General features: G+C 50.2%; 1 protein-coding gene and 1 long non-coding RNA gene across 13 annotated transcripts; one reads left to right on the forward strand and one right to left on the reverse strand.

The window, feature by feature from the left end:
- Positions 1-6,006: 6,006 nt before the first annotated feature.
- CITED1 (Cbp/p300 interacting transactivator with Glu/Asp rich carboxy-terminal domain 1) lies at positions 6,007-21,818 on the reverse strand. Of its 11 annotated transcripts, none has more exons than XM_070502931.1 (5): positions 11,081-11,164; positions 10,727-10,745; positions 9,518-9,638; positions 7,171-7,295; positions 6,007-6,613 (listed from the first exon to the last, which is right to left on the reverse strand). In XM_070502931.1, the coding sequence occupies exons 3-5, from the start codon at positions 9,528-9,530 to the stop codon at positions 6,086-6,088; spliced, it is 666 nt and encodes a 221-aa protein (XP_070359032.1). In that variant the 5' UTR covers positions 9,531-9,638; positions 10,727-10,745; positions 11,081-11,164; the 3' UTR covers positions 6,007-6,085. The 11 variants fall into 11 exon arrangements, with proteins under 11 accessions (XP_070359032.1, XP_070359033.1, XP_070359034.1 ...); XM_070502932.1 differs by having other exon boundaries at positions 11,087-11,125; XM_070502933.1 differs by lacking the exon at positions 9,518-9,638 and having other exon boundaries at positions 11,087-11,200.
- On the forward strand, positions 11,581-26,569 carry LOC139042774 (uncharacterized). 2 transcript variants are annotated; one of them, XR_011499881.1, is made up of 3 exons: positions 11,581-11,718; positions 12,677-12,832; positions 25,757-26,569. It is a non-coding gene; the product is annotated as an uncharacterized lncRNA (long non-coding RNA). The 2 variants fall into 2 exon arrangements; XR_011499880.1 differs by lacking the exon at positions 25,757-26,569 and adding an exon at positions 13,155-15,901.
- Positions 26,570-26,885: the final 316 nt, after the last annotated feature.

Below are 26,885 nucleotides of genomic sequence, written 5' to 3' on the forward strand. Positions count from 1 at the left end.
CTTGCTCTAGGCGGTATCATATGCATATATAACTTATCACAGTTTCCTGGTGTTCAAGTGAGTTCTGACTGACTAAATTCTGTTGACCTGTCTTCAAGTTCACTGATTCTACTCTGTTTCTGTCCTCTGGACTCTATTATTGAGTCCCTCCAACGAGTTTTTTACTTCAGTTATTTATTTTCATTATATAATTTACATTTAGTTCTTTTTTATAACTTCTATTTCTTGGCTAAGGTTTTTGATTTTTTAAATTTATTTCAAGTGAATTTGTAATTGCTTGTTGAATTTTTATGATGGCTGCTTTAAAACCCTTGTCAAGTAATGCCAACATCTGATTCATCTTGGTTTTGGTGTCAATCGATTGTCTTTTCTCATTCAAATTGTGGTTTTCCTGGCTTTTCTTGTGATGAGTGATTTTTTATTGTATCCCAGACATTTTGATTACGTTGGGAGACTCATGATCCCCTTTCAATCTTCTATTTTAGCAGGCAGTGGCTCTGTTTAGGTTTAGAATGTACGTTCTGGTCTACTTCTGTGGGTTGTAATTCCGATGATAGTTTAGTTTTCCGAGTCCTTGCAGTGCTAGTTTTGTGTCTTCATTCTTCTCTTCTCCCTGGGGCTCCCATTCACTCCTTGCCGGTGCCGTCTGCTGGGGCGGAAGGCACCTCCCTGAGCTGCTGGCTTTTGCTGGGAGATCTTCTGGAGGAGGAGGAAGTTGCTGAAGCCACTGTGCCTGAGTTTCCTTGTGACACTGTGTGGACAACAGGGAGCCCAGGGCTTTGCTACTGCTACCATTGCAAGCAAATCAGTTTGCCTGCTAGTGTCCCAGTTCTGGAGTGGCGTCAGAGACAGCCCAGGGCTTTGCTACTGCAAGCAGATCGGACCGTGTGTGTGTGTGTGTGTGTGTGTGTGTGTGTATGGCTGTTGCTGGTTTGGGGTTACAGGCCTCTTTGGCATGCAATCTAGGGGCGTATGGAAGATAAAAAGAAAACCGAGGAAACTCACCATGTTGTCATTCCTCAAGTCCTGAAGGTCCCAGCCAGTCCATCTTCTTTCCTGCTTTCAGAGTCCTTTCATCATTGTCAGTTGCATAATTTCTGGGTATATAGTTGTATTTGTAGGAAAGGGGTAGGGAAAAAGGAGTCTATATCACCTTGTTCTAGAACTGGAAGTCCCCTAGTATAGTTTTGATGTTTTAAAACCATTTTAATTTCTTTTTCTATAGTTCATTTTGATATTATTTGTTGATATTATTTGTCCATTTTTATACTGGGCTGGTGGTCTTTGATGTATTGATTTGGAAGAGCTGTTTTCATATTCACTATGAGTTGCAGATATTTTTCCCAGCTTATTGTTTATTTTTTGATTTTCACTGTGTTATGGCATGTTTTTTTGCCATGCAGTTTCTTTTTATGGAGTTAAATACATCAATCTCTTCCATAGCTTCTGGGTTTTGTGTCGTTCTCAGAAAGGCCTCATCATTTCAAGATTTTATTTTGAAATCTCCTCATATTTTCTTCTAGTACTTTCATGGTTTCTTTTTTTGTTTTTTGGGGTTTTTTTTTTTTTTTTTTGCAGAGGAAGGTTTGCCCTGAGCTAACATCTGTTGCCAATCTTCCTCTTTTTTTTTTTTTTTTTGTATGTGAGCCACCACCACAGCATGGCCGCTGACAGACAAGTTCTGTAGGTCTGCGCCCAGGAACCGAACCTGGGTTGCTGAAGCAGAATGTGCCAAACTTAACCACTAGGTCACTGGAGTTGGCCTCGGTTTCATTTTTTTTTTTTAAGATTTTATTTTTTCCTTTTCCTCCCCAAAGCCCCCCAGTACATAGTTGTATATTTCAGTTGTGGGTCCTTCTAGCTGTGGCATGTGGGACACTGCCTCAGCATGGCCTGATGAGCGGTGCCATGTCTGCACCCAGGATCCGAACCAGCGAGACCCAGGGCTGCCACAGTGGAGTGTGAGAACTTAACCATTTGGCCAGGGGGCTGGCCCCCATGGTTTCATTTTTTATTTTTAAATCTTTAGTCCATCTGGAATTCATTTTGGTGTAAAGTGTGAGGTAGTATATCCAGTTGTCCCAAAGCATTTCTTGAATTCTCCATCATTTCTTCTCTGCTTTGAAATGCTAGTTTAAAAAAATTTGTGGTAAAAAGTACATAACATAAAATATACCATCTTAATCATTTTTAAGTGTACAGGTCAGTAGTGTGAAGTTGTTTACATTGTTGTGCAACAGGTTTCTAGAACTTTGTTACCTTGCAAAAGTGAAATGCTGTGCTCATTGAACAACAACTCTCCATTGAAATGCTACATTTTCATCATAGACTAATTTCTTAGTTGCTTCTTGTCTGGACCACTATAACAGCTTTCTAGCACCACCGTATTACTAATCTGTCATGCACACAGTAGCCTGACTCATTTTCCTCATGTAAACTCTGTCCACAACACTCCTTTATTCCAAACCTTCAGAAGCCCTCCCTGGTACTGCAACTGAAATGAAGCCCCCATTACAGTCTTTCCTAGCGCCTGCCCCTTTTCCTCCTGTCACTCCTCATGATTTGTAATGTTAGTTATCTGCGTGATTGACTATTTTCTATCTCCTTGCTAAACTTCAAGTTTCATGAGAGCAACGGCAACGTGCTCACCACATATTCCCAGTGCTTACCCATGCGCCTGGCACATAGCAGATGCTCAGTGCATGTTTGTGGAATGATAGGTTCCCTCTTGCCTGTGGAACAAAGTAGAAACAACAGCAAGATCTGATTGGCACTTACCTTCTCTCAGCCCTCTTGTCCTTCAGGGAAGACAAGCTGCTTGACTTTCTGCCCTTCCTTGGAAAAGCCACAGGCTTTCTAACACTTGGTTCTGGTTTATACCATGCTCTGATTTTATCTTTTTATTTGTGCTCCAATTGCTCCCTGAAGGCCATGCCCTCCCCTCAGCCCCCCGCCAGCATTGCTGCCTTAGGGAAATCCAATTCATACTTCAAGATTGTGGCCGTCTCCACCACTGGACTGTGAGTTCCTGGAGAGCTGGGACAGGGTCCCCATAATTTGTCCCTAGGGAGCAGAACAGCTCCTGGTTCTCAGGAGGTGCTCTTGGTTACATAGCATCATCTGCTCCCAGGCTGTAAACTCCTTGCAGGTGGGCAGTGTTCCTTATCTGTGTACTTCTGGGAACCTTGCTTCCTAGCCCCTAGGACCTATCCCAGGCAAAGACTTGGAGTTGGCCCCAGGAATCTTCTGGCAACCTAATGAACGTGTCTGGTTGTACTATGAGAGGCCTGAACATGAAATTGTGGGGCAGGGGTGGAGGCTTCCCTGCCTGCCCCCCATCGTGCCCTGTGACCTTCCTTTGCTCCCGCCCTCTAACAATTAGAGCCCCACGCCCTGCCCCTCCTCACCCAAGCAGAGCCCTGGCTCTCTCTGGAGGATGCTCCCTGCTTCCCTCTCCTTCCAAGCCCTCTGCAGAGGAGGCTGCTTAGTTGGCCACACTTCTGGCCCCTGGCACCAGGAGGCAGGGTTGCCATGCCCAAACTCCTGCTCTCCCTCCTCACTCAGAAGCACCTTCTCTAGGGATGCTCAGGCCATTCCCCACCACCATCTGCTTCCCAGCAGCACCCCTGTCACCTGCATGATTCCAAGGCAGCCCCTCCCCCTCACAGAGGCACTAGCCCCTGGCTTGGGCTTCTCACTAGCCCAAGGGCTGCTGGCATCCTGGGGGCTCCAGAGCTCACAGAGGTCAGGAGCGGCAAGCTGAGGACCAGGTGCCAAATTCAGCCTGCTGACCTGTTTTGTTTGGCCGGAATTGTGTTTTGTAAAGGCCCCAGCAGGGGAGGGACCCGGAAACCCTCCAGCCTTTTAGGGGCTAGGCTCCTTCTACATCCTGCCACTCTGCTTTAGACCCCGTTCCTGAGCCCACCCTGGCCCTGTGTCACTAGAGCTGTCCAGATTCTGAAATCCACCAGCCGAGCACAGCTTCCCTCCTTCCCCTCCACTTCCTGCCTCCCCCAGTCCTGTTCTATTCTCTGCACACAGACCTCCAGGCCCTCGAGCCCTCCCTGTTCTCCCCACCTCTCCCAGGCTTCTGTTCTTCCCTCTTTGTTTTCCTACCCCTGCCTCACCAGCCCCCACAGAACCCCATGTCTCCCCATTTGCAGCATTAGATGAATCTAACCATCCATCTTGCGTGGGATCATCCTAAAAATCAAAGCCGGTTAATTCTTTGCTTCCCTACAAACTTCCAGAGGTTCTTCACAAGCCAAAGGTCTGGCGGTACTAAGGCTACAGGCGTGCTCCCCACCTGGCCTTGAAGGCCCTGTGTGCTCTGCCTCTTGCAAACTTCTTCCGTGTCGTCTCCTCCCATACCCCCTCCAGCCCTATGACCCTGCATGCCGAACTTCTTTAGCTGCCTCGGCCCCCTTCAGGAACTTGCCCCTGCGTAACAGCTTTTCCATCTCACTCATTCTTTCCTTGGCTGACTCTAGTCTTATTTTGAAACAACTGTTTCTATGGGTAGATACATCTTCGTGTAAAGGCACAGAGCAAGGCCAGCAAGGATACACCACAAATGGATAAACAGTTGCTACCTCTGTGGAGAGCAAGAGGTGATCAGGCTTGAGGGAGCAGGGCAAAGAGTACTTTAATCTCATCTACAAAGTTTGTACTTTTCACAAGGAGATTGTGTCATGTGTTTATTACTTGTGAGATACAAAAACAAACAAATGGACCAGTTTAATACCTGGAAGCCTTCCCAACTTCCCAGGCAGATGGAGCTGTTTCCTTTACTGGGATAGAATAACATCTTCCCCCTGCTATAGCAAATAGTGTTTCATTGTAACTTGTTGGTGCCTTTTTCCTTATAGATGAGGAACTCCCTCAAAGGTACAAACTTTATCTAACTCATGCCCCCAGTGCCTGGCCCAGAGCAGGTGTTCAGGGAGTGCTGAATCGACCGCATTGCCTCTGCCAGGGGGCTCCTTCCAAGGCGCTTGCTATGGGACAGGCCTGATGCTGGTCCTGAGAAGTTTAGTTTTCACAATGTCCAAGGAAGAAGGTCTCTAGAAGTCTGAAATGTGGGCAGAGGCGTCTCCAGGCCCTTGGGTTGTCAACATGAGGACAGGGCTGGGTTGGGGGCCCTCTCAAGGCCAAGATTCAATTCAGTGCTGCTGTCTTGTCACTTGGCATGCTCCTGAAGCCACTGCCTCTTCAGCAGTTAATCCAAGGGCAAAGGCTATAGCCCCAAAAGTTGAACTTGTCAAGCCCAGCCCTGATCTGTATCTCTACGTTGGAGAGGCCAGCCCAAAGAAACAGGCTATCCCCATAGAGAGTGGGCCAGGGAGGCCAGAGTTAGGGGACACAAGCCCACTCAGAGTGTACCAGGCTTGGAGGGAGGGGTTGAGCAACTATCTGAGGGACTTGAAGAAGGCACCTAGAATCTCAGTTTAATGGTGGGAGTCTATAGCTTTTGCAATTTTCCAGAGAAATCTGAGCTCCCATGTCCTAGGACCCTTCTTAGGTCCTTTCTATTGCCCATAGGCAAAAGGGCACAGATGTGGCCTTAATGAGTCAATTGGACTGGGGCTAGAGAGTGGGTGGGGGTGGCTTTCAGAACTGGTGAAGTGTGTGCCACATGGCCAGGGCAACCCCTTAGACTTGGATGTGCATGTGGCGAGGAGGCTGCAGAAGGGGCTGGATCAGTCTGTCTTCCGGGAATGCCCCCAGGCAGCCCGTGTGTTCAACCTGGCATAGGTTCCTGGGGTCTGAAGGCAATGCAGCTAGGTGCTTGGGCTCCTGAAGAGATAATAGCAGTGGCAGTGGTAGGAATTTGGTGCACAGTCCCCTCCAGTCCTTCCCATTCCTCCCATCACACCCAGCTCCCTCTCAGCTAGCCCCCCACAACCCCGCCATGGGCCTCAGAACTGCTAAACGGATGTCAGATGACGGATGTCAGATCATGCTGTACACCTTTCGACCTCAATGAAAAAATCTCTAGTCGGCCCATCTCTTTGTAAGTAACTTTTATTTTTATTTACAACAGAATTGGTGGCTTTATTCCTCCATCTTTAAGGGACTGTTGGCATCAGCAGCCAGATGGAAAGTCCGCAGTGAAGTCAAACTCATTCTGCCCCAGCCACAGCTCCGGAAGCTCATTGGCTCGGTCCAGTCCCAGCTCTACCACCAGCGACATCAGCACCTCCTCATCCACCGGGTCTGAATCGATGATAGCAGGGCTCTGGGCACCGGTAGAAGGAGAGAGTGACCCCGCCCCTCCCACCTGAGCCCCAAAGCCCCAGTTTTGCAGTGGCCCTGCCTCCCCGGGTTGGCCTGGAGTGGCGGCGGCCATCCCATGATACTGGCTGTTAAGCTTCTGCAGCTGCATACTGGCCAGCAGGTGAGGGGCGGGGTGCAGGTTGAAGGGTGGGGGTTTAGTGGGAGGGGTGGCAGTAGGAGAGCCTACTGGAGATGGAGATCCCGAGGAACTAGTGGGAGCCCCACTGGCCTTGGTTCCATTCGAGGCTACCCCAGGGTAGTGCAGGATGGCCACTGCTTTGCGATCTTTCACCCCCAGGTTAGAGTAGGCCAGAGAGCTCATCTCTTGGTTGGCATCCTAGAAGACAGAGAAAGACACAGCATAGTACCCCTGCTCCTGGCTTGTCCCTCTCCCTTCATCAGGCCCAGAAAGCTCCTACATGCACCCTCATTTGGGGCTAATGGTGGGGAGGGCAGCAAGAACGCCCCTGGAAAGTTAGGCTCCCAGCTGGAGTATCCTTTTGCTGCCATGGCTCTGAGCCCTGAGCTCAGACCCGCCATCCTAAGTGGGTTCGCTGCCCTCATCTCCCTCCCACGACCCTCTCTTCACCTCACCATTCAAAAAAGGGCATTTCCTTGTCCCTTTTCTCAGCCTCACTTTAACCTTTTCCATGGAGTGGTCTTGTTCCAATTCTGCTTCTCTGCCCCCTTCCCTGCCATTTTTCAACACCCCTAGTGGTTCGATTTGAGCACATTTAGGCAGAAGCTCTTCTCATTCTCCTCAGAGAAAGACCTGCCGTCTCCTCTCTGCCAAAGGACACTAGATACCACCCCGAGGAAGGCCTGCCACATGGCCACAGACCAGTTCGTCTTTCCACGCTTCAGTGTCTCCATCTGTAAAACAGCAAAAGTTACCTCCTTCACAGGTGAGGTGCCACCCTTGACATCGAGTGCAGGCCTTGACATAGTTGGCATTTCAGAGCCTTGGCAGAAGTTGGATAAACTGGTGGGAGGTGATGCTGCCAGCTGGAGCTGTCGCGCTGTATGTGAGGGAGAAGAGGTAATAAGGCAAATGCTTCATTGAGCAAGAAAGCCCCATCGAGCCCGAAGCAGGGCAACTCCACACAGCTACAAGGCAAGGACCATGACAGGGTTAGACTCAACACCAGACGCCACCTGAGCAGACGGGGAGCTCAAGCCAGAACTTTTGCCTGAGGCAGGAAAGGTGCTTGATTCGGCCAGGTGCTGCCCAGGCAGCCAGCTACCCACATCACCAAGAGGGGACACACGTGACTGCTTCCTCATGCAAGTGATTTCAGAGCCCAAGTGGAGGGGGGGGTGGCACTGTTCCTGATTCTGAGAGCAGGTATGGCCCTGAATAAGCAGCGCACTTGTCTCAACGGACCACAGACATGCGGGCTGGAGAGCTGGGGCCTCCACTGGACTGGGAGAAAAGTGGGAAGCAGTCAGGGCAAGGAAGACCTAGAAAGCTAGATGCTGCAACCCAGCGAAGGAATCAGTCCCCAAAGCAAATGTCATGGGGCTCCAAAGCCCTGCCTTGGGCATGGGTGTGAGAGAAGCTGATCAGGGTGGTTTGGGCGCTCTGAGGCAGCCAGAGAGCAGCTAGGGATGTCTCAACTTCCTCCGTGCCTCAAGCCACCTCCAAGTGAGCGCCGGCAGCACTGGGCTTTCCCAGGACACCTGTTGAGCCCAGCCACATCCATTTGTAGAGACAGGTGGGAATAATTCTTCCTGGGGGGAAACTGAGGCACAGAAACTCAATGGCTTTCTCATCAGGTAGCAGTGGTTCTGGGAGCAGGATCTAGCACTCCTATGCCCACACACCTCACCTGCCCGCTGGCCAAATTATCATGCCTGGAATGATTCAGATGGCTCCTGAGGAAATGATTCCCTAGCTCAAGTGCCAAAGGATAAGGGGAAGAGGAGAGGAGAACCCCCCAAACCAGAAAATAAGAAATCTCTGAAAACTCTCAAGTTATTTTCCTAGAAGCTTTTTTTTTTTTTTTAAAGCCCTACACAGTCTAGCCTTCATGATGAATTCGAGATGTAGAATTTCATATTTAAAAATGCCTGTTGGCCCAAAGAATCTTCAGGACCTTAAAGAGTCTCTAATCTTTCCAGCAAGGCTAGAATTCTCCCCGACACCTCCCTCCCCCCATGTGGTCGTTAAGAATCTGCTCAGACACTTCCAGAAAGTGGCCACTTAACTACCTCTCTTTATCATCTTTGCACCACTTCCTTGTAGGGGAGGGAGGCAAGAAAAACAGAGAAAGGAAGAACGGGGGTAAAAAAAGAAAACATGAGGAAAAAAATCAATTGCTGGGTTGCCACCACTGCTTGATTTGAGCCCTGTTTCTTCTCTGAGAATATTTCAAGCCAGTGATGACAAGATAAGGAGTCTAAGCCATGTCGTCTGTGTCCAAGAGCCCAGCACCTTCAGGATCAAGCAATTTTCATATCCTAAGAAAAATGCCGAGGGGGGGGGGCTGCCTATCTTTTCCTGTTTGTATCCAGCCTTCTTTATGCTCCATGGGTACCCGAATGTACAAAAGAAAAAACAGCAGCAGCAATCACAATAACAAAAAGGAACAGAAGGGGGGGCGGGGGGGGGAATAGAGAAAACAAGAAAAAAGTATCTCTGTTCTGATATCAGTTCTTGGGGAAGACCATTTTATCATGTCTCCCCCTTCAGGCTGGGAGCTCCCCTAGGCGGGACCCTGTTTCCATTCAGATCTGTCGCCTCCCATCACTGCCGTCCCCCCAACTCCCGCCCGCCCCGACCCCTGGCCTGGGTCTGTGCTCCGTAGGCGCTCAGTAAGTGTTGTTAAATCTATCTGAAGAGGCAATCGAATTTTGAACGGAATCCCTGCCCCTGCATCCCCGATTTTCTGTCCCCACTCTGCCACCCAGCCCATTCAAAGGCAAAACTTGGCAGCGCAGAAATGTCCCAGCCCGCTCTCCAAGCCGCGAGCTGACCACTGCGAAACGGCTGCCAGAGGGCGGCTGGGCAACCTGGAGCAACAAGTGCCTCCTCGCCCGCTGGTGCCTCTCGGCCCCGGGAACTGGGTCCCCGTCCCGCCGCCCGCCCTTCGCCCTTCGCTTCAGACCTCCCAGTGGGCCGGCAGCCCCCTCCCGCCTAGATGGGGGTGGGGAGGGGAGAGGAAGAAGAGAGAAGGGAGAGGCAGGTAGGGGGGCCGCGTCTTTGACCTGTTGGGGGACCAAAAGTTAAAATGGCACCAACCGGATGGCTCCATCTCGATTGCTATTTTCTCACTCAGAAGGAGAAATTTAAAAATCCAAACAGTACTGCGGCTTGGCTTGGACGCGCTCTAACCAGACCAGTCAGTTTCGCCACCTGAAAACTAAAGGCCCGTTGTTTGCGGACAGCTCGGCTGCCCTCCTTGCCGCATCCCAGGTGGAGCCGCCGGAGCTGGGTGCAGCAGGGAGCATCCCTGCACGGTGGGCGCGAGCACCCAGGCCAGCAGGGCCCCGAGCGTCCGTTCCCGCAAGTGCTGCATCAAGAGCCGATCGTAGAGACGGGATGGGCAGGCGGGGAGGGGCGCGGGGTCTCGGCCTCCGCGGCGAGTTTGGGGCCCCGCGGTGTTTCCGCGCGCGAGGGCGCACTCCGGCGCCGGCGGCGGCCACTCCCGCGCCTCACCAACACTTACTGAGCGCCCGCGGAGCAGCCGACGCGGCCGCAGGCTGAGCCTACCCCCTAGCCAAGCCGCCTGTGGTCAGTGCTATCACCCCGCTGCGAGAAGAGAGAGGCTCGGAGAGGTTCGGTAACTTGCCCAAGGTCACAGCGCTAGAAAGTGGCGGAGCCGGGATTCGCAGCCAGGTCTGTCTGACTCCAAGTCCGGCGCTCCGCGAGGCTGGGACTCCGTGCGCTGCCCGGCCCCGCTGCCCTCGTTTATAGGGAGAGGGGTGTGTGCGTGGGTGTGCGCGTGTGTGTGGGCGTGCGAGTGGGGGAGAGCAAAGGTCGACTGGGTAGCAGAGGCAAGTTGCCCAAATTCGCTAACTTCCATCCCGCAATTCCGCTGAACTCGGCCCGAAAAGCCCCTCTCGCCTCCAGCCCCCGAAGGAAACCTGAGCTTTGTGCAGCCCCGGAGCCGGAGCGTCCAGATGCGGTCCGGGCGATTAGCAAAGTCGGTGGAAGCCAAGCTGGAGAAAGCGCGGGCGCGGGGAGAAAAGGTGCTGCCTGCCGTCTCCCCGGGAGAAGCGGGCGCTTGGCCCGGCTGGCCGGCAGGCGGGCGCGCTGGCGAGCGAACCGGCTCGCTCGCAGACGGGCGGGCGGCGGCCCCTCTGCCCCCAGCAGAGCAGCCTCCAAACAGAAAACAAGTCCCCCAGAGCCCCTCGGCCCGCCTGGCCGCCGCCCGCGCCCCACGCCCGCTCCGCTGGAGTCCCCGGCCCCGCCGCCCAGCCCAGCGCCCTGCCCGGCGGCCCGGCTTACCTCCGCGAAGCCGCCTGCCCTGGAGAGAGGGAAGCGCGGAGCCCGGTGAGCCGCGGGCGAAGCGGCGGAGCCCCCAGCCCCTGGCACGCACGCCGCCGCCGCGAGTCGATCGCGCTCAGTGCCACCCGACCCCGGGGCGCCTGGGAAAAGCCCGCACCGCCGCGCCGCGCCGCCGCCGCACCGCACCGTGCCGCGCCAAGCAGCCCCGGCCCGCGCCCGTGCCCGCCCGCCCGCCCGCCCGCAGCTTCGGCGCCTGACTCCGGGGCGGTGGCGGTGGCGGCCACCGCGCTCCCTTCCCGGCGCGGGGGCCCCGGCTCTCAAGCCCCCATTGCTGCCCGGAGAGCCTTGACGCACACGCACACGGCAGCAGGCTGGCCTCGGCTAGGAATCCCAGGAAGGACAGACCCTTTTCCCCCTTTTTCTCTCTCCCCCCAATTTCCACGTCTTTATAACCGGCTTAGGGCATTATTAGCACATGTCCTGGCTCGTGGGCGAGTTGGTGGCAAAATCTGAACTGGATACTCACCGAGGGCCAGAGCGGGTGCCGTGCCTTCCTCAGCCCTCTTCCTCCTCGCCAGGGACGACCCCTCGCCGGCGGGCTGCGGGCGGGCAGCCGGGCGGAGCGGGCCTCCTCTCGGCAGCTCAGCGGTGCCCCTTCTGCAGCTGTGCCGCCGGGAACATTTTATAGCGGCGGCTGGCGTGTGTGGCCCTTTAAAGGCGCTCGAGCTGGTGCAGTCACGGCGGATCGTGTGAAAGCGAAGGGCCGGCCGGGGAACGGAGTCCGAGCGGCCCCGCGGGTCCGGCGGCGCCGGGGACCGGCCGCGGCTCCCGGGGTGGGGCTGGCGGGTCCAGGCCGTGGACTCCGCGAGCCCCGGGCCCCGGCCGACTCGTGGCGCTTCTAAAGCTGGCGGGAGCCCGGGCCCGGGACACGGTCTCTCCCTACCGCCCCGCATGGACTTGCCCAATAAATTCCACTTAGTAATTTCGCTGAGGTGAGGGAGAGCCGTGAGTGTCTGCTTTCTGACCTAAATCTAGCGGGTGGCCGGAGCGGGCTTCAGGGAGTTGGGGGAGAGCTGTGACCCGGAGAAGGGGGATGCACACGGGACGGGGCCGGCGGGGCAGGATTTGGGGTTTCTGCAGGGCTTTCTCAGAGCCCGTCTGCCCCCTTTGGGCTGCACCATCTCCCTTATCGAAGGGCCGAGGCTGGGGGTTTCTTTCCCCTTAAAGTCGCTGGATTCCGGGCAGAGCCTCATGGAGGGCCTGTCCGTCAGCGGTGGCTTCCCTGGAAGGCCTGAGCGGGGGGTGGGTTCGAGGGATTCTCTCTGGTGGTCATCCAGGGCGGAAGGAGGCTGGCGAGATGAGACGCGGAGATGTGCCGCCCTCCCGGACCGTGAGGCCAGGGGCAGCTCACGAGGCTCGCGAAAAGCCAAGAACAGGAGGCAGGGTCCGAGGAGCTTGCCCAGGGGGCTCGCGGGGATTCCTCCTGCCTTCCCACGATGCCAGGTTATTTTGTTGTGGTTATATAATCATTCTCATCTAGCCAGAATAACATTTTGCATTTGGAGCACACCTTTCTCGGGTTGGGATATTATCTTACAAATCTTTATGGGAAAGAGGTCTGCTTCTTCTCCTTCATCTCAGTTCCTGTTCCTTGTGGCCAACAAACTCCCATCTCACCCCTTACAGGAAGGCCACCAGGATTACTCCTCTACCAAACTCCCTTTTTTGGCCCCTTTCAGAAGAACTACTCAGTTTACACTGTTTATAAAACATGCTCTTTAAAAAAAGTCCTGATGTTAAGGAAAAGGGGGGGGGATGTCATGAAGTCATTTTCACTATATATATGTTCTGTCTTCCTAATTGGATTTGAAGACATAAAGGTCTTTTTTTTCTTTTTCTTCCTTTCGTTCTTTCATTCTTTCCTTTTTCCTTTTCCTTTTCTTTTTTTAGTATCTTCAAGTGCCCTGCATTTGCTCTTTGAACAAAGTTCTGTTTGTTGACGGGCTGACCGGCTTACTGACATAAACATGGAGAGCAAATGGAGGGACGGATCAAGGCCCTTCTTTGACACTTGGAGGAAGCTGGGGCGAATGCTCCGGACGCCAGGTAAATCCATTCCCCAGCGCCAAAAGCTGCCTTGAGCGTCGCCATTCCTTCCCCCCACCCTACTCCAACACAAACCCCGGTAACAACCACACGCCACACACCATCGCTGCACTTTCTCACTTTGCCCAAAGCCCGTGGGTCGTGCCCAGTTTCCCTCTGATAAAAGGCGGCATCAGTCGGGACCCTAAAACTGCACAGAGTTTGCACGTGAAATACACTCTCGAGCCATCTTGGTGTTTGCGGGAGATGAGCGACCCTAGGCTTTCATATTGTGTTGCTAATTTGGACCTCCGACCTTCCCTCCCTCTCCGCCCCCGCTCAGGAGCGGGTCTGGAAACGGCAGCATCTCCGCTGCAGGCTCCGGATCCGGGAGGTGGCGGATCCGCCCTCCATCTATTGGATGGCTCCCAGGCCAATTGTTAGAAAGAGGCATATGTTCATCTCGGCTTCTGGAGTGTCTCCGGAGCAGTTGCTCCACAGCCAGCCCCCTCCCCCATCCGGACCATTGAAGGGCAGAAAAAGGAGCGCCCTCCGCCACGTTTCTCTGTGCCCACATGCCAGAAAGGGTCTCCCCACTAGTGACTTCCTGTCGTCTCCACTGTACACCTCCTTGGGAGCAGGAAAGAGAGAGGCTTCAAGCACTCAGCTTTGGAGCACAAAAGCCACCCCTTTCCTTTTGGGGGAGATGAGAGAGGAGGTTAGTTGCAGAGGCAGAGAGAGCAAAGGAGACATTTGCATTTCTCTGCAAATATGCCGTGGATCACTGACTTCCCAGTTGGCTCCAGCCGAGCTCAGAGTTCTCCGCTGAACTCTTATCTCTAACTTCGTAACTAGACCGCGGGCTCACCAAGCAAGGAGGGAACAGGGGTGGTCACTCAGCAAGAACATTCTGTGCACCAGTATTGGGCCTGGCATGTTCCCATCCATCATCTCATTTGATTTCCACGACAGCCCTGTGAGTTAGGGTTTACCAAAGGTGAAATGGAGTCCCAGAGATTTGCCCAAGTTCACACAGCCAGGAGGCCTGGTGTTTGAATCCGGGTCAGGCTGACTGCAGTCCTTACTCTCACCCCTACACCTCGCTGCCTGGGAGGGTAAGGAGGCCCTCTAGACAGGTGGTCAAGCGTCGGGGTTCAGGGGTCAGTCCGCCTGCCTGTGTTTAAATCCCTACTTTGCCCTTTACTAGCTGTACGATCTTAGGCCAAGTGGCTCCATTCTTTGAGCCTCAGTTTTCTCATCTGTTAAACGGGGATAATAAGGGTAGCGGCTCTGGGGTTGTTGCAAGGATGGAAGGAAAAGCTTAGCCTGGTTGGTGCTGTTGTGTAGTAAGCGGTCAGCAAATGCTGTGATTGCGCCTTCTGGCTCTTTTCCTTTTGCCTCCCAGCCGTGCCTCAGCTCGCATGCTTCAGGTTCAATAATACTTGCCGACTGATTAATTTAAAGACCCGGCTGAGAAGGGATGAAGGAGGTTTATAAACTCAGGAAGGGGAGGGAGAGGAAAATGCAGATTTGTTCTCAAAACCCCACCCTCCAGGACCAAGGGTTGCCTGAGCCATGTGACAGGAGTAAATTACAGACCAGTAAAAGATGATCACTTTTTACAGGACAGCCCACAAACATACGGAGTGGTCTCCAGAAACATATACTCAATATGTGTGTAGAAAAGTTAAAAAGCACAAAACTGTTCCAGAATGTTTGGAGCAGAACTGTTTATAATGGTGAAAACTGGAAAGCCATCGAAATGTCCATGGTAACAGAGTGTCCCTTGGTACCTCGACACTAAAAAAAATCCTGATCTCAAAAACTCTTTTATTCATGGGGAAATGTTCACAACAAAATATTAAATAAAAAAATGCTGGGTACAAAGTTGCATAAATATGATGCCAAGTTGCAAAGGGCACAAAGAGTAGAAAATTAAATACTCAGTATGTTTCCGAGCCCGTATGAATATGGGCAGTGAAGCGACCGTCAGGAAAACACCGAGCCAACAGCAGTGTCGGTAGGGTGGCAGGATTAGGAGTGATGTTTTTCTTCTTTTCTCCGTGTTATGCAATATGGTTATATTATTCTTATAACTAAATATGTTTGTAGTTAACTGCATAAACAGTATGCTCTCACTTTTGTTAAAGTTATATGTGCATAGGAAAAATATTGGAAGGAAATACACCAAAATTGTTAACAGTGGTTACAATTGAGGTAGTGGGATTATGGATGATATTTTTTTCCTTTATTTTTCTGCAATATGATTATATTATTTTCTTACAATTAAAACAGATTCATAATTTGAAAAATGCATAATCAGTACAATCCCACTTGCGTTAAAGGTATGTATGTAAATTGAAAAAAATGGGAAGAAAATATTTTAAAATATTAACAGTTTTTATATTAAGTGATAAAGGATTATGGGTAATTTCCCCTCATCTCTTGATTTTTCTGTAATATGATTTTTATTACTTTTATAATGAAAATAAAATGATACCTACAAATGGCATATATAGTAGGATCCCACTTTTGTTAAAAATGTATATATATGTGCATAGAATAAATCATAGACTACTCCAAAATGTGGTTGTCTCTGGGTGGTGGGGTTATAGGTGATTTTTGTTTTCTCCTTTGTACATGATCTCTTCATTTTCCAAATTTTTTACAGTCACCATGTATTAGTTTTTAATCATGAAAAACTGTAAAAAGCAGTTCGGTACTGAAGTATTTATGGAAAAAAAGGGCACGTCTAGGATTTGCTTTAAAATATTCCAGTGGGGATGGGACTAAAGCGGGTGAGGATAGAGTTGAAGTAAGATGGTAATTATTGAAGATGGGTACATGGGTCTTCATTATAATGTGTACTTGTGTATATGTTTGAAAAGTTCCATAAATATATTTTAAAAAGCATTTTCACATATATTATCCTTTTTAATCTTATGCTAACCCTGTAGGGCTGACTATCTCCATTTTATAGAAACCTGGGGTTCAAAGGGGTGAAGTCAGTTGCCCCAGATCACACAACCGGGAAGCAAGAGAGTGGGCTGACCTGGGGAGCCTCACTCCACACCCAGGGCTCATCACCACATCCCAATTGCTTCTCCTGTTTCATAATTAAAAATAATTAACATTTTGTCTGGTTATAAACGTCATAATTGTTCCCTGCACAGAATTTGGAAATAACAGAAAAGCACCAGGAGGGAAACATAATAACCCAACCGCATCATAGTTAACCCTTTGGTGTCTGGCCATGCAGACTTTATCCCGCTGCCTCTGACTCCAGAGGTAATGGACGGGGCAGACATCTTCTCAGGAAGACTAGTGAGTCCTTCCTAATGGGCTAGTAAGTGAAGCCGCAGCTGTTTGGGGGCCCCTTCATGTGTGGGGGGCTCAGGAGATGGTGGGTCCTAGCCAGGCTCCCCCATTTTCCCCTGCTGCCCCCTTCAGATACTGCAGTCTGGAGCACAGTTCTTGCCTATATCCTTCCTTCCCCCTGACGATCTCAAGGAATAGAAGTCCATTTAGAGAAGTCTGGGTGGCCCTTCTCTGCTTGCTCTATCTGCAGACCCTGCCCAGAAGCCACCTTGGGATCCTGCGAGTCTGCAACCACACTGAGTGTGGCTGTGCCTCCATTTCCCCATCTGGAAGATGCTAGTGAGAATAGCAGACCGGTCGGCCTCTGCCAGGGAGTGATGAGCTAATGTCTGTAGTGCTTTCCAGCCCCTCAGAGCAAGGTGCCGGAGCCTCCCCAGCTCTGCGCCTGCCCCTGCCAGCCCGAGTGAGCGCCTGGGCCTGGCCGCCCGCGGAGGGAGTGGCCACATTCCTCTGCCCCAGGCCAGCGGGCTTGGACAGGCACTCGCTTCTGCTCCTGTGTTAAGAAAAAGGAGAAGGATTGAAAAGAAGAGAAGACAAAGGAGAAGAAGAGAGGAAATAAGATTAGTACTGGGGAAAGGGCCTTGAGAAACAGAAAACTGAGACAAGAGAAGAGTGATAACAGGGCATCCTCGTAGATTGTAGCCTTGGTTTCCTGATGACACAAGGGAGTGGAGGAAGTTTTGGAAAGGGTCAAGAATTGGGTCCAGTTGAATTGATTCCGTACTTGATTTCCTGTTATTTATATGCAATGGGAAAACCGCAACTATACAAACAACTCTGGCCACCCAGCCTCTTGTACCCTTGGGAACCGTCTTCATGGCTCTGCCCACTCCAGCCTTTGGGGACGTCATTCTAGTGTATGCCCCTTCTTTGTGCCCCCTTCTAGCATTCGACTTCACAAGAACGCTAGGAAGTCAACACTACCATCTCGGTTTTAGAGAGAGAGGCACAGAGAGGTGCAATACCAAGCCCAAGATCACACAGCTCGTAAGCAGCAGAGCTGGGATTCACAGCCAGGTCTGACTCACTCCTAAGGCAAACTCTTCCCACTAGGCTACCTGTTCCTCTGTTATGTGTGTCTATGCTTTTCTTTCTTCGAGAATGGATGCTCCGCCACACCCACTGCAGTAAATGGTCAGTGTGTGTGGCCAGAATGTATGCGTGGCCCAGATTGAAGGAGAGACCTTGAGAGGGGAGCCCAGTTCTAGGGGTTGTGGCAGGAATCTCTAGGGATGACGTGCATGGGGGGAGAGGGCTGCAGCCTGCGGGGTGGCAAAGATGCCTCTGAAAAATATTCCGCAGGGAAGAGCACAGTGTTGTACAAGGCAGGGAGGGAGAGAGATGCTGGGGTAGGAGAGAAAGAGAGGCAGCCAGGCTGGCCAGGCCTTGCGCTCTTTGCTGTTGGGGTGTCAGCGGGAAGCTGGAGGCCTTGGGAAGGTGTGAGGCTTTGTGGGGGAAGAGAAACTCTGCTTTAAGCGTGTTTAGTTTAAGCTGTTGGCAGAACATCCAAGTGGAAATAGCTTGCACACAGCCAGGAATATAGGGCTGGAAAGAAAGTGTGAGGTTGTGTCAAAAAGAGCAATCGGCAGGATGACTTTTGGCCAAACTGTGGGGGACATTCCCCTGCCTCTCTCCACCGGTGCAGACACACAGAGAGGGGCTTTCTCCTCAGGGCCCTGAGGCTGGGTTTTCACCTCAGTTCTCCCTTCCTCTCCCCTCCCCGGCCCCTCCAGCCCAGCGCAATCATGGACACATGCTTCAAAGCCCTAAAGGGTAGGGTGAGGGGATCTCAGTCCATACGTTTCCCTGTGCCAGGGAGTGACCAGGGCCCCATCTCACTTTGCTAAATACATTTTGGCCAGGCCTCGAGCATACCAGGCCTTCCCTAGTTTCGCTTTAGCTTCTAGAATGTAAACCTTTGTTTGGGGTCTTGTTTGCTCTCCCTTTTCTGTCATCCCCCCACTCTGGCCAGTGCAGTGTCTTTCAGCTTACTTCTTCCTTAAGAAGATGAGGCCATTTTAGTCTAGCCTGCTCCCTGCAGCGTAGGGCTCAAACTGTTCCCCTTACCTGAGCCCTGAGGTGATGTTGCAGCCCCTTGGCCCTCAACCTCATCTCCATGCTGGGAGCATTTCCTGCGCTCACCTCTCTTGGGCTCTGGGGCCCTGCCCTCCCAGCCTCCCAATCCCATTGCATATGAGGCCTCAAGCTTCCACTGTTCATCCATCCAAGGACCCCAGTTTTCCTCCAATCAGAGCCCCTGCTGGCATGGACAAGAGAAGTCTCCCAGCTTGGACCAGAAGCCCCTATTGCCTCTCTTGGCCCTTAACTCTGGGTCTGGGGTCTGCTCAGACAAACACGGCTGGGTGAACGTGGTTAGGATTCATTTTGCATGTACAACTTGGGGGACTGGAAACATTTCCCCTGATCCCCACAGCCATGACTCTCGTCCCTCTGGGGATCAGCGATGAGAGCTAGAGATGGATCAAGGATCTAGGGTACCTCAGGGGTCAGGGTGCAGACTCTGCTGCCAGCCACGCAGAGAGGCCCACAGGCCCCGTTACCCAAGGCCTCTCTCCTGCCTTGACACAGGGGCGGTGTCCTTCAGCTAGTGTATCCCTTCTCCTTGGGCTAATCACAGAAAGGCTCTTCCTCTGGGAGGCCTGATTAGAAACAGGTGCTGCTCCCTCTGGGCTTTACTCAACCCTCACCCCAGGTTGCACGGCTTTGCAAGAGGAACCAAGCTGACTTGCAGGTGTCCCTGGGTGGGGTGCACACTTGGAGGCCCTGCAGAGACATGAGTCTGCCCTCCACATGACTCGGCTCCTGCAGTGGCCCATCGCCCTGAAGAACACCTCCTCAGCGGAGTTCCAGTCCTACGAGCTCCGATGAAAAATATCAATGGTAACGTTTTCTGAGCACTTATTCAGTGACAGACCCTCAGTGTTCTTAGAGCTCTGTACTTCTCTCATCTAATCCCCACAACAATCTGAGGTGTAAGGCTAATACTATGATTACCTCATCTCTATTTGGCTGATAGGGAAGTTGAGGCACAGAGACGTTAGTCAGCTTGCCAACATTCTACACCCTGTATGTTTTGGGCTGAGGATTCGAACCAAGAAAACTGGCCCCAGGGCCTCTGCTGGTGACCACTGGCCCTCACTACCTTCTAAGCAATGCCCGCTGGGACCCGCCTCTTATATGCATATATGTGTGTGTGTGTATATATATATGTATATATATATATATATATGTACATATATATAAGGGCCTTTCCCATCCATGAGCGAGGTCGATTCTCACACCCCCTGCTCCCCTGATGTGAGGTTGTCACTATTATTATCAGTCCCATGTTACAGATGAAGGAAGGAAGCTCAGAGAGGTGAGGCAACCTTGCTGAGGTCACGTAGCTAGCAAGTGAGGATGCTGGGATTTGGATCCAGTTCTGCCTGGTTTTATCTCCCTTTCCTGCTCTTTAGCTCCCCCCTCCCCTAACAGGCTCTTGCCTTTTCCTCAAAACTGAATGTCAGAGCGGTGGGGACTGGAGAGACGACCTCATCCGAACCTCTCACTGTTACAGAGGAGGAAGCTAGCACTGTATTGATACCTGGTTAGTGTCAGGGGAAAAGAGACAGACTGAGCGGAAAGAAATGTATTCAATGGAGAGAGAAAGAAAGAATGAATGAGAGCGAGAGAAAGAGCGAAAGAGTGAGAGAGTGAGTGCCTGGGAAGAAAACAAGGCAAGGAAAAGAAATCAAATGAGAAAGAAAACGGCCCAAAGTGGGGGGAGGCCTAAGTGACTGGCTGTCTGGAAGCAGCGCTGCGCTCGCTGGGGGCGTGTGTTTGTGAAGCAGGGGAGCTGGACCGACAGGTGCGAGGGCCCAACTGCTGCCAGCCAAGAACCGTCCAGGCCCAGCGCCCAACCGGAAGGAAAGCATGGCCCTCGAGAAGGACTTCTCCAGGGGACTTTCGGCTGGGGGATTGCGGGTGGAGCTTCCCTCTCCTGGGCAGGGCAGACCTTCAGCAGGCCCGGGGCAGGGGGGGGGCGGGGCGGGGGGTGCAGAAGGTTCCCACAGCCTCTCTTTGCACTTCTCATACATTTTCTTCAAACCTCTTCCTTTGGGAAAAGTGTTACCTTCGGAGTCTCCAATATGGATGATTCCTTGCTATGTTTGAGTCCCAGGCTCTGTGGCCCCGGCCTTGCCCACTCTGAGGGGATGAGTAAACGCCAATTCATGCTACCATCCCAGCTGGAACACAGTCAGGATAGGTAGGGAGGGGATAATGGCTGCCGAGACCCGACCGGTCACCTTCCCAGCCAGCTCGAGGCAAGGCTTAGTGTGATATGGAGAGCATGGGGCTCTGCCATCAGATTGACCTTGGTTCAAGTCTCGAGGCTGCCACTTCCTAGCTGTGTGACCTTGGGTAAGTGACTTTAGCTCACTGGGCCTCAGTTTCCTTAGATGTAGAGTGGGGAAAATAAGAATACCTACCTTATGAGGCTGTGCCAGGGTTGAGTGAGATAACGTCTGTGGCTATAAACTGAAGTGCTATACACATGTGAGTAATTACTCTTCCCTGACTCCTGTTCCCTGCTGCTTGGGGGTTGGAGTCAGCCTTCCAATTCGAGTCCAGTTCCAAGCCTGACTTCACCTCCTTGGCCCTGTTTTCCTCATTGTCACATATGACTGTGTGGGAAGTCGGGCCTCCCGACCCACCGGGGTGGGCTCAGGGCTGGCTGTTACTCCTATGCAGTTGTTCCCTCAGGCCACAAACTCCAGCTGAGCCCCTGCTCCACTCTGCTTTGGTCACCAAGGCCTCAGAGAGGACCAACGTGCCACTTTGGCCTTCAAGGATTTCCCAGTACAGTGGGGGAGATCAAAAAGCAGACATTAATAAAATCAACCGGGAGATAGGAGGGGGTGACGTCTGAGCTGAAGGCCAGCATTCACCAGGTGTTGGGGACAGCTTGTGCAAAGGCATTGATGGGAACTAGGAGAACAGCACAGGATGGGTTTGGTGAGGTCACAGGAGCTTGGATGCCACTTTAAGAAATTCAGCCTTGATATTGTGCTCACTGAAGGTGACGCAGGCAGATATACATGGAGCTCGGTACAGCTTGTTACTCAGTAAAGCACGCTCGTTGCCTCGACCTTCTCCATCCACCCTCCACCCCCACCAGCAAGCAATCGAGCCAAGCCCTAAGCTTCCGGGAGAGATCCCAGTTCTCTCTCCTGAACTCGGCCAAATAAGGCACTTGATCCCCTGTCCCCTGTCCCCTCCTCCCCCACCGCAGCTTCTCAAGCTCAGTAAATGGCACCTCTGTTCGCCAGGTTTGTCAGACTAAAGACCTTGCCTTTCTCTTTCTCTCGCACCCTGTGTCCAGCTGATCAGCCAATTCTGTCAGCTCTCTCTTTAAAATACATCCAGGATCCAAGCCACTTCTTACCACTTCCACAGCAACTACTCTCGTCCAAGCCACTGCCATCTCTTACCTAGATCACTGCCAGCAGCCTCCTCAGGGGTCTTGTTGCTCTCCTCGTGCCCTGTCCCTTACAGTCTGTTCTCAACAAGCAGCCAGAGGGATCCTGTTCTTCTCTGCTCGCGAGCCTCCAATGGCTCTCCATCCCACCCAGGGCAAAAGTCAAAGTCCTTACAGTGGCCGCTATGACCTGGTCCCTCCTACTTCACCATACTCTCTTCTTCCCCCCTCCCCCTCATTCCCTCAGCTTCTGGTACACTGGCCTCTCTGTTTTTCGGACATGACAAGGCGGTTCCTGTCTCACTTTCTTTGCATTTGCTGTTCCCTCTGCCTGGAACATTCTTGCCAGGATAGTCACATGGCTTGCCACCTCACTGCATTCAAGTCTTTGCTCATGTCACCTCCTCAAATGGGCCTTCCCTGGGCACTCTATCTAAAACAGCAACCCCATCACTCTCAACTCTTACCTTGTTTTATTTTTCTCCTTAGCACTGATCACCACTTGCCATATTACTTTTATTATCTGTCTCCCCAGCTAGAATGCACAACTCCATGAGGGTAGGAACTTTTGTGTTTTGTTCACTTCTGTACTCCCAATGTCTAGAACACTGCTTGGTCCATAGCAGGCCATGATAAATATCTGTTGAATGAAGGAATGGCTGAGCTGGAGAGTCTGGCTTCTGGATGTGGAAGAGAGAAATTGCATGAGAGTCAGAGGGGAGATGGGAGCAGAGATTAGCTAAATGGGCTCAGGAGTGGAATATGAAACAGATTCTGCAGAATATTCCTCAAAGGAGAAAAAGATATGAGTGAAAGCCAGATGGAGGGTGGTAGAGGAGAGCCCAGTAACTCATGGACAGAGAGGGTAGGGTGGGAAGGATGGCAGTTTTTCCCTCCCTCCAGCCTTCCAGGCTGGTAACCGCAGGATCATGCCAGGGAGCTGACAGGCACCTTTGGAGGAGGCAGCCCCATCTGGCAGGAAAACTGCAGGATAGTGAGTGGTGCCACCAGCCCGGCAGAGGAGCACGCCAGAGAGGACTGGAGTGGGCCTTGAGAAATGATAGTCGTCCCTGCCCGCCCCCTCCCCCCAGTACACAGCTGTGATGTTGGTAGTTTCTCTTCTGCTTGTCTCCATTCACATGCACATATAAACATTATCCCCACTCCCCGGTTCAACCCACGTTCTCACCCTTATTCTGCCTTCATCTCCATTTCTAACTAGTGCAAACCCATGCCCTCCATGCCGCTCAGTGTGGTTCCCAGCAGCGTCTTTCAAAAGGCATTTAGGGGACTTTTGGGGGTTGGATACATTGGAACTGCGCTGGATGTCTAGAGCTAGCCTGGGCCCCACGGGAACCAGGAGGATCTTGTAGTCACCACTTTAACAACTTACAACATCGACTGAGGTCCGACTATGTGCCAGTCAGGAATGCTGACACAGAGAGGTGGGAAAGGTCTCGAGTGAAATGTGAAAGACAGAGAGTTAAATAATAACTTACTGGGGCTGGCCCATGGTGTAGTGGTTAAATTCAGTGCTCTCTGCTTCGGTGGCCCGGGATCACAGCTTTGGGGGTTCAGTTCCTGGGTACGGACCTACACCACTTGTCAGCCATGCTGAGGTGGCAACCCACGTACAAAATAGAGGAAGATTGGCACAGATGTTAGTTCAGGGACAATCTTCCACAAGCAAGAAAAAAAAGAGGAAGATTGGCAGAGGGTGTTAGCTTAGGGCGAATCTACCTCACCCAAAAAAGAAAATAATAATAATAACTCACTATTGAGCATATAAAACATGTCCAACTTCACTAATAAAATGTCAGAAAAAGATTCAAGCAGTGAGCGATTTTGACCCATTACACGAGTAAAGATGAAGTTCTCGGGAGCAGCCACATTTGTATAAGTGTTGGTGGGACTGTGAATTGGGACAATACTTCTGGGGATCAATATCTATCATCTGTTTTCTTTGTTTTTAATGTACGTGCCCTTTGACCCAGAAGTTCCACTTCAACAAATTTATCATAAGGTAATAATACAACAAATATGCAAGGGTGTAATCAAGAAGATCTTCATTGTAATGATTTTTTTGAGGCAAAATTCACATAACACAAAATTAACCATTTTAAAATCAATAATTCAGTGACATTTGGTACCTTCATAATGTTGTGCAACACCCACCTGTACCTAGTTTCAAAACATTTTCATTATCTCAAAAGAAAATCCATGCCCATCAAACAGTTATTCCCAACTTCCTCCTCTTCCCAGGCCTAGCAACAACCGGTCTGCTTTCTGTCTTTATCGTTTTGCTTATTCTGGATGTTTCATATAAATGGAATCATTTACTATGTGACTTTTGGTGTCTGGCTTCTTTCACTTAGCATGATGTTTTCAAGTACTGTAACCTATCAGTACTTCATTCCTTTTTATGGCTTAATAATATTCCAGTGTATGCATATACTACAATTTGTTTATCTATTCATCGTTGATGGATGTTTGAGGTGTTTCTACCTTTTGGCTATTGTGAATAGTGCTGCTATGAACATTCATGTACAAGTATTTGAACATCTGTTTTTAATTCTCTTGGAATATATACCTAGGACTGGAATTGGTGGGTCATATGTTTAACTTGTTGAAAAACTGCCAAACTGTTTTCCACGGCAGCCGCACAGTTTTACATTCCCACAGTAATGTACGAGGGTTCCAATTTATCCATATGCTTGTAGACTCTTCTTATTTTCTGGGATTTTTTTGATTACAGCTATCCAAATAGAAATAAACTGGCGACTCATTGTGATTTTGATTTGAATTTTCCTAATGACTAACAATGTTGAGCATCTTTTCATGTGCTCCTTGTCCACTTGTATGTCTTCTTTGGAGAAATGTTTAATCAAATTCTTTGCCCAGTTTTAAACTGGGTTGAATGCCTTTTTTTTTTTGAAGATTGGCACCTGAGCTAACATCTGTTGCCAATCTTCATTTTTTTTCCTTCTTTTTCTCCCCAAAGCTCCCCAGTACATAGTTGTATATTCCAGTTGTACATCCTTCTGGTTGTGGCATGTGGGATGCTGCCTCAGCATGGCCTGATGAGGGGTCCATGTCCATGCCCAGGATCTGAACTCACGAAACCCTGGGCCGCTGAAGCGGAGCATGCGAACTTAACCACTCGGCCACGGAGCCAGCCTCTGTATGTCTTTTTGCTGAGTTCTTTGTATATTCTGGATACTAAATCCTCATCAGATATATGATTTGCAAATATCTTCTGGCATTCTGTAGGCTATCTTTTAGCTTTCTTGATAATGTCTTTCGCAGCACAAAAATTTTTAATTTTGATGAAGTCCAATTTATCTATTTTTCTTTTTGTTGCTTCTGCATTTGGTATCATATCTAAGAATCCATTGCCATACCCAAGGTCATGTAGATTTACCCCACTGTTTTCTTCTAAGAATGTCATGGTTTTAGCTCTTATATTTAGGTCTATGATCCACTTTGAATTGATTTTTGTATATGGTGTGAGGTAGGGGTCCAGCTTTATTCTTTTGTGTGTGGAAATCCAGTTGTCCCAGTTTCTTTGTTGAGAAGATTGTTCTTTTCCTATTGAATGGACCTGACCCCTTTGTGCAAAATTAGTTGGCCGTAGATGTATGGGTTTATTTCTCTGCTCTCGATTCTCTTCCATTGATCTATATGTCTGTGCTTATGCCAGTAACCCATTATTTTGATTACTATAGCTTTGTAGTAGGAAGTGTGAAACATCCAACTTTGTTCTTATTTTCAAGATTGCGTTGGTTATTCAGGGTCTCTTGAGACTCCATATGAATTTCGAGATGGATTTGTCTATTTCTGCAAAAGTCATCAGAATTGCATTGAATCTGTGGATCAGTCTGGGTAGTATTGACACCGTAGCAAAATTGTCTTCCAATCCATGAACACAAATGTCTTTCCATTTATTTGTGTCTTCTTTAATTTCTGTCAGCAACATTTTATAGTTTTCAGTATACGAGTCTTTTACCTTCTTGGTTAAGTTTATTCCTAAGAATTTATTCTTTTGGATGCCATTGTAAATAGAATTGTTTTCTTAATTTCCTTTTCAGATTGTTCATTGATATGGAAACACAACTGATTTTTTTTTTTTTGAGGAAGATTAGCCCTGAGCTAACTACTGCCAGTCCTCCTCTTTTTGCTGAGGAAGCCTGGCCCCGAGCTAACATCTGTGCCCATCTTCCTCTACTTTATATGTGGGACGCCTACCACTGCATGGCTTGCCAAGTGGTGCCATGTCCGCACCCGGGATCCGAACCGGTGAACCCTGGGCCGCCGAGAAGTGGAACGTGGAACTTAACTGCTGTGTCACTGGGCTGGCCCCCTGATTTTTGTTTTTTTAACCTTGTACCATGCAACTTTGCTGAATTTGTTTATTAGCTCTACTTGTTTTTTTGTTGTGCAGTGTTTTTATTTGTAAGGAAAAACGAGAAAATTCTGAATGTTCATCATTAGAGGACAGGTTAAACAAATTTTGGAGCATCCACATAACGTGACCACTTTAAGGGATTAGGTGAGCCATACTTTTCGTATGTCGAAATAGGTCATAATAAAAGATGAATAAGGTAGTTCTTTGTGGATTGATATGCAAAACTGTCCATGGCATATAATGAAGTGAGAAAAATCAGCTTACCAAACAGTATGATTTCATTCATGTAAAGTCAAATGATCATAAACACATAATGCCAGCTCCTTGGGGAGAGGGATTGTCATCTGTTTTGTCCACAGATGTAACCCCAGTGCCTGGCACATTGCATGGTACATAGTAGGTCGTCAATATATATTTATGGAATAAATTTTTAAAAGTCTGGAAAGATAAACACCAAACTGCTAATAGTTTGCTATTAGCAAACTATCGCTGAGGTGTAGGGTTATGAGGGAACCATTATCTGCATTGTTTGAATGTTTTTACCTCAAGTAGATATTGCAAAATAAATAAAAATATTTCCATTAAACACACACACACACACACACACGTTCTCTCTCTCACCAAGTGGTGAGAAGAAAGGCACTGTGGGCAGAGGGAGGAAGGTGCTAGGACTCCATCTGAGGTAAACAGAGGCTTCTCATAGGCAGCCACTTTGGTGCCAAGCCTCAGCAGCCTCATTTCTGTTGTCCCAGCAGCTAGAGCCATCTTTTTAAGATTTTATTTTTCCTTTTTCTCCCCAAAGCCCCCAGGTA

This window comes from Equus asinus, chromosome X, assembly GCF_041296235.1.
Source record: "Equus asinus isolate D_3611 breed Donkey chromosome X, EquAss-T2T_v2, whole genome shotgun sequence".
NCBI lineage: Eukaryota > Metazoa > Chordata > Mammalia > Perissodactyla > Equidae > Equus > Equus asinus.

Bases quoted from the DNA above. Each gene is read 5' to 3' on its own strand.
- CITED1 (XM_044764020.2), bottom strand. From the start codon at position 11,679: ATGCGGGGCGGTAGGGAGAGACCGTGTCCCGGGCCCGGGCTCCCGCCA. The intron at 7,296-11,252 runs GTGAGTATCCAG...CCTCACATACAG, and splicing joins GGCACCCGCTCTGGCCCTCG to CGCGACAGCTCCAGCTGGCA. The intron at 6,614-7,170 runs GTAACTTTTGCT...TCTGTCTTCTAG, and splicing joins GCACCTCACCTGTGAAGGAG to GATGCCAACCAAGAGATGAG.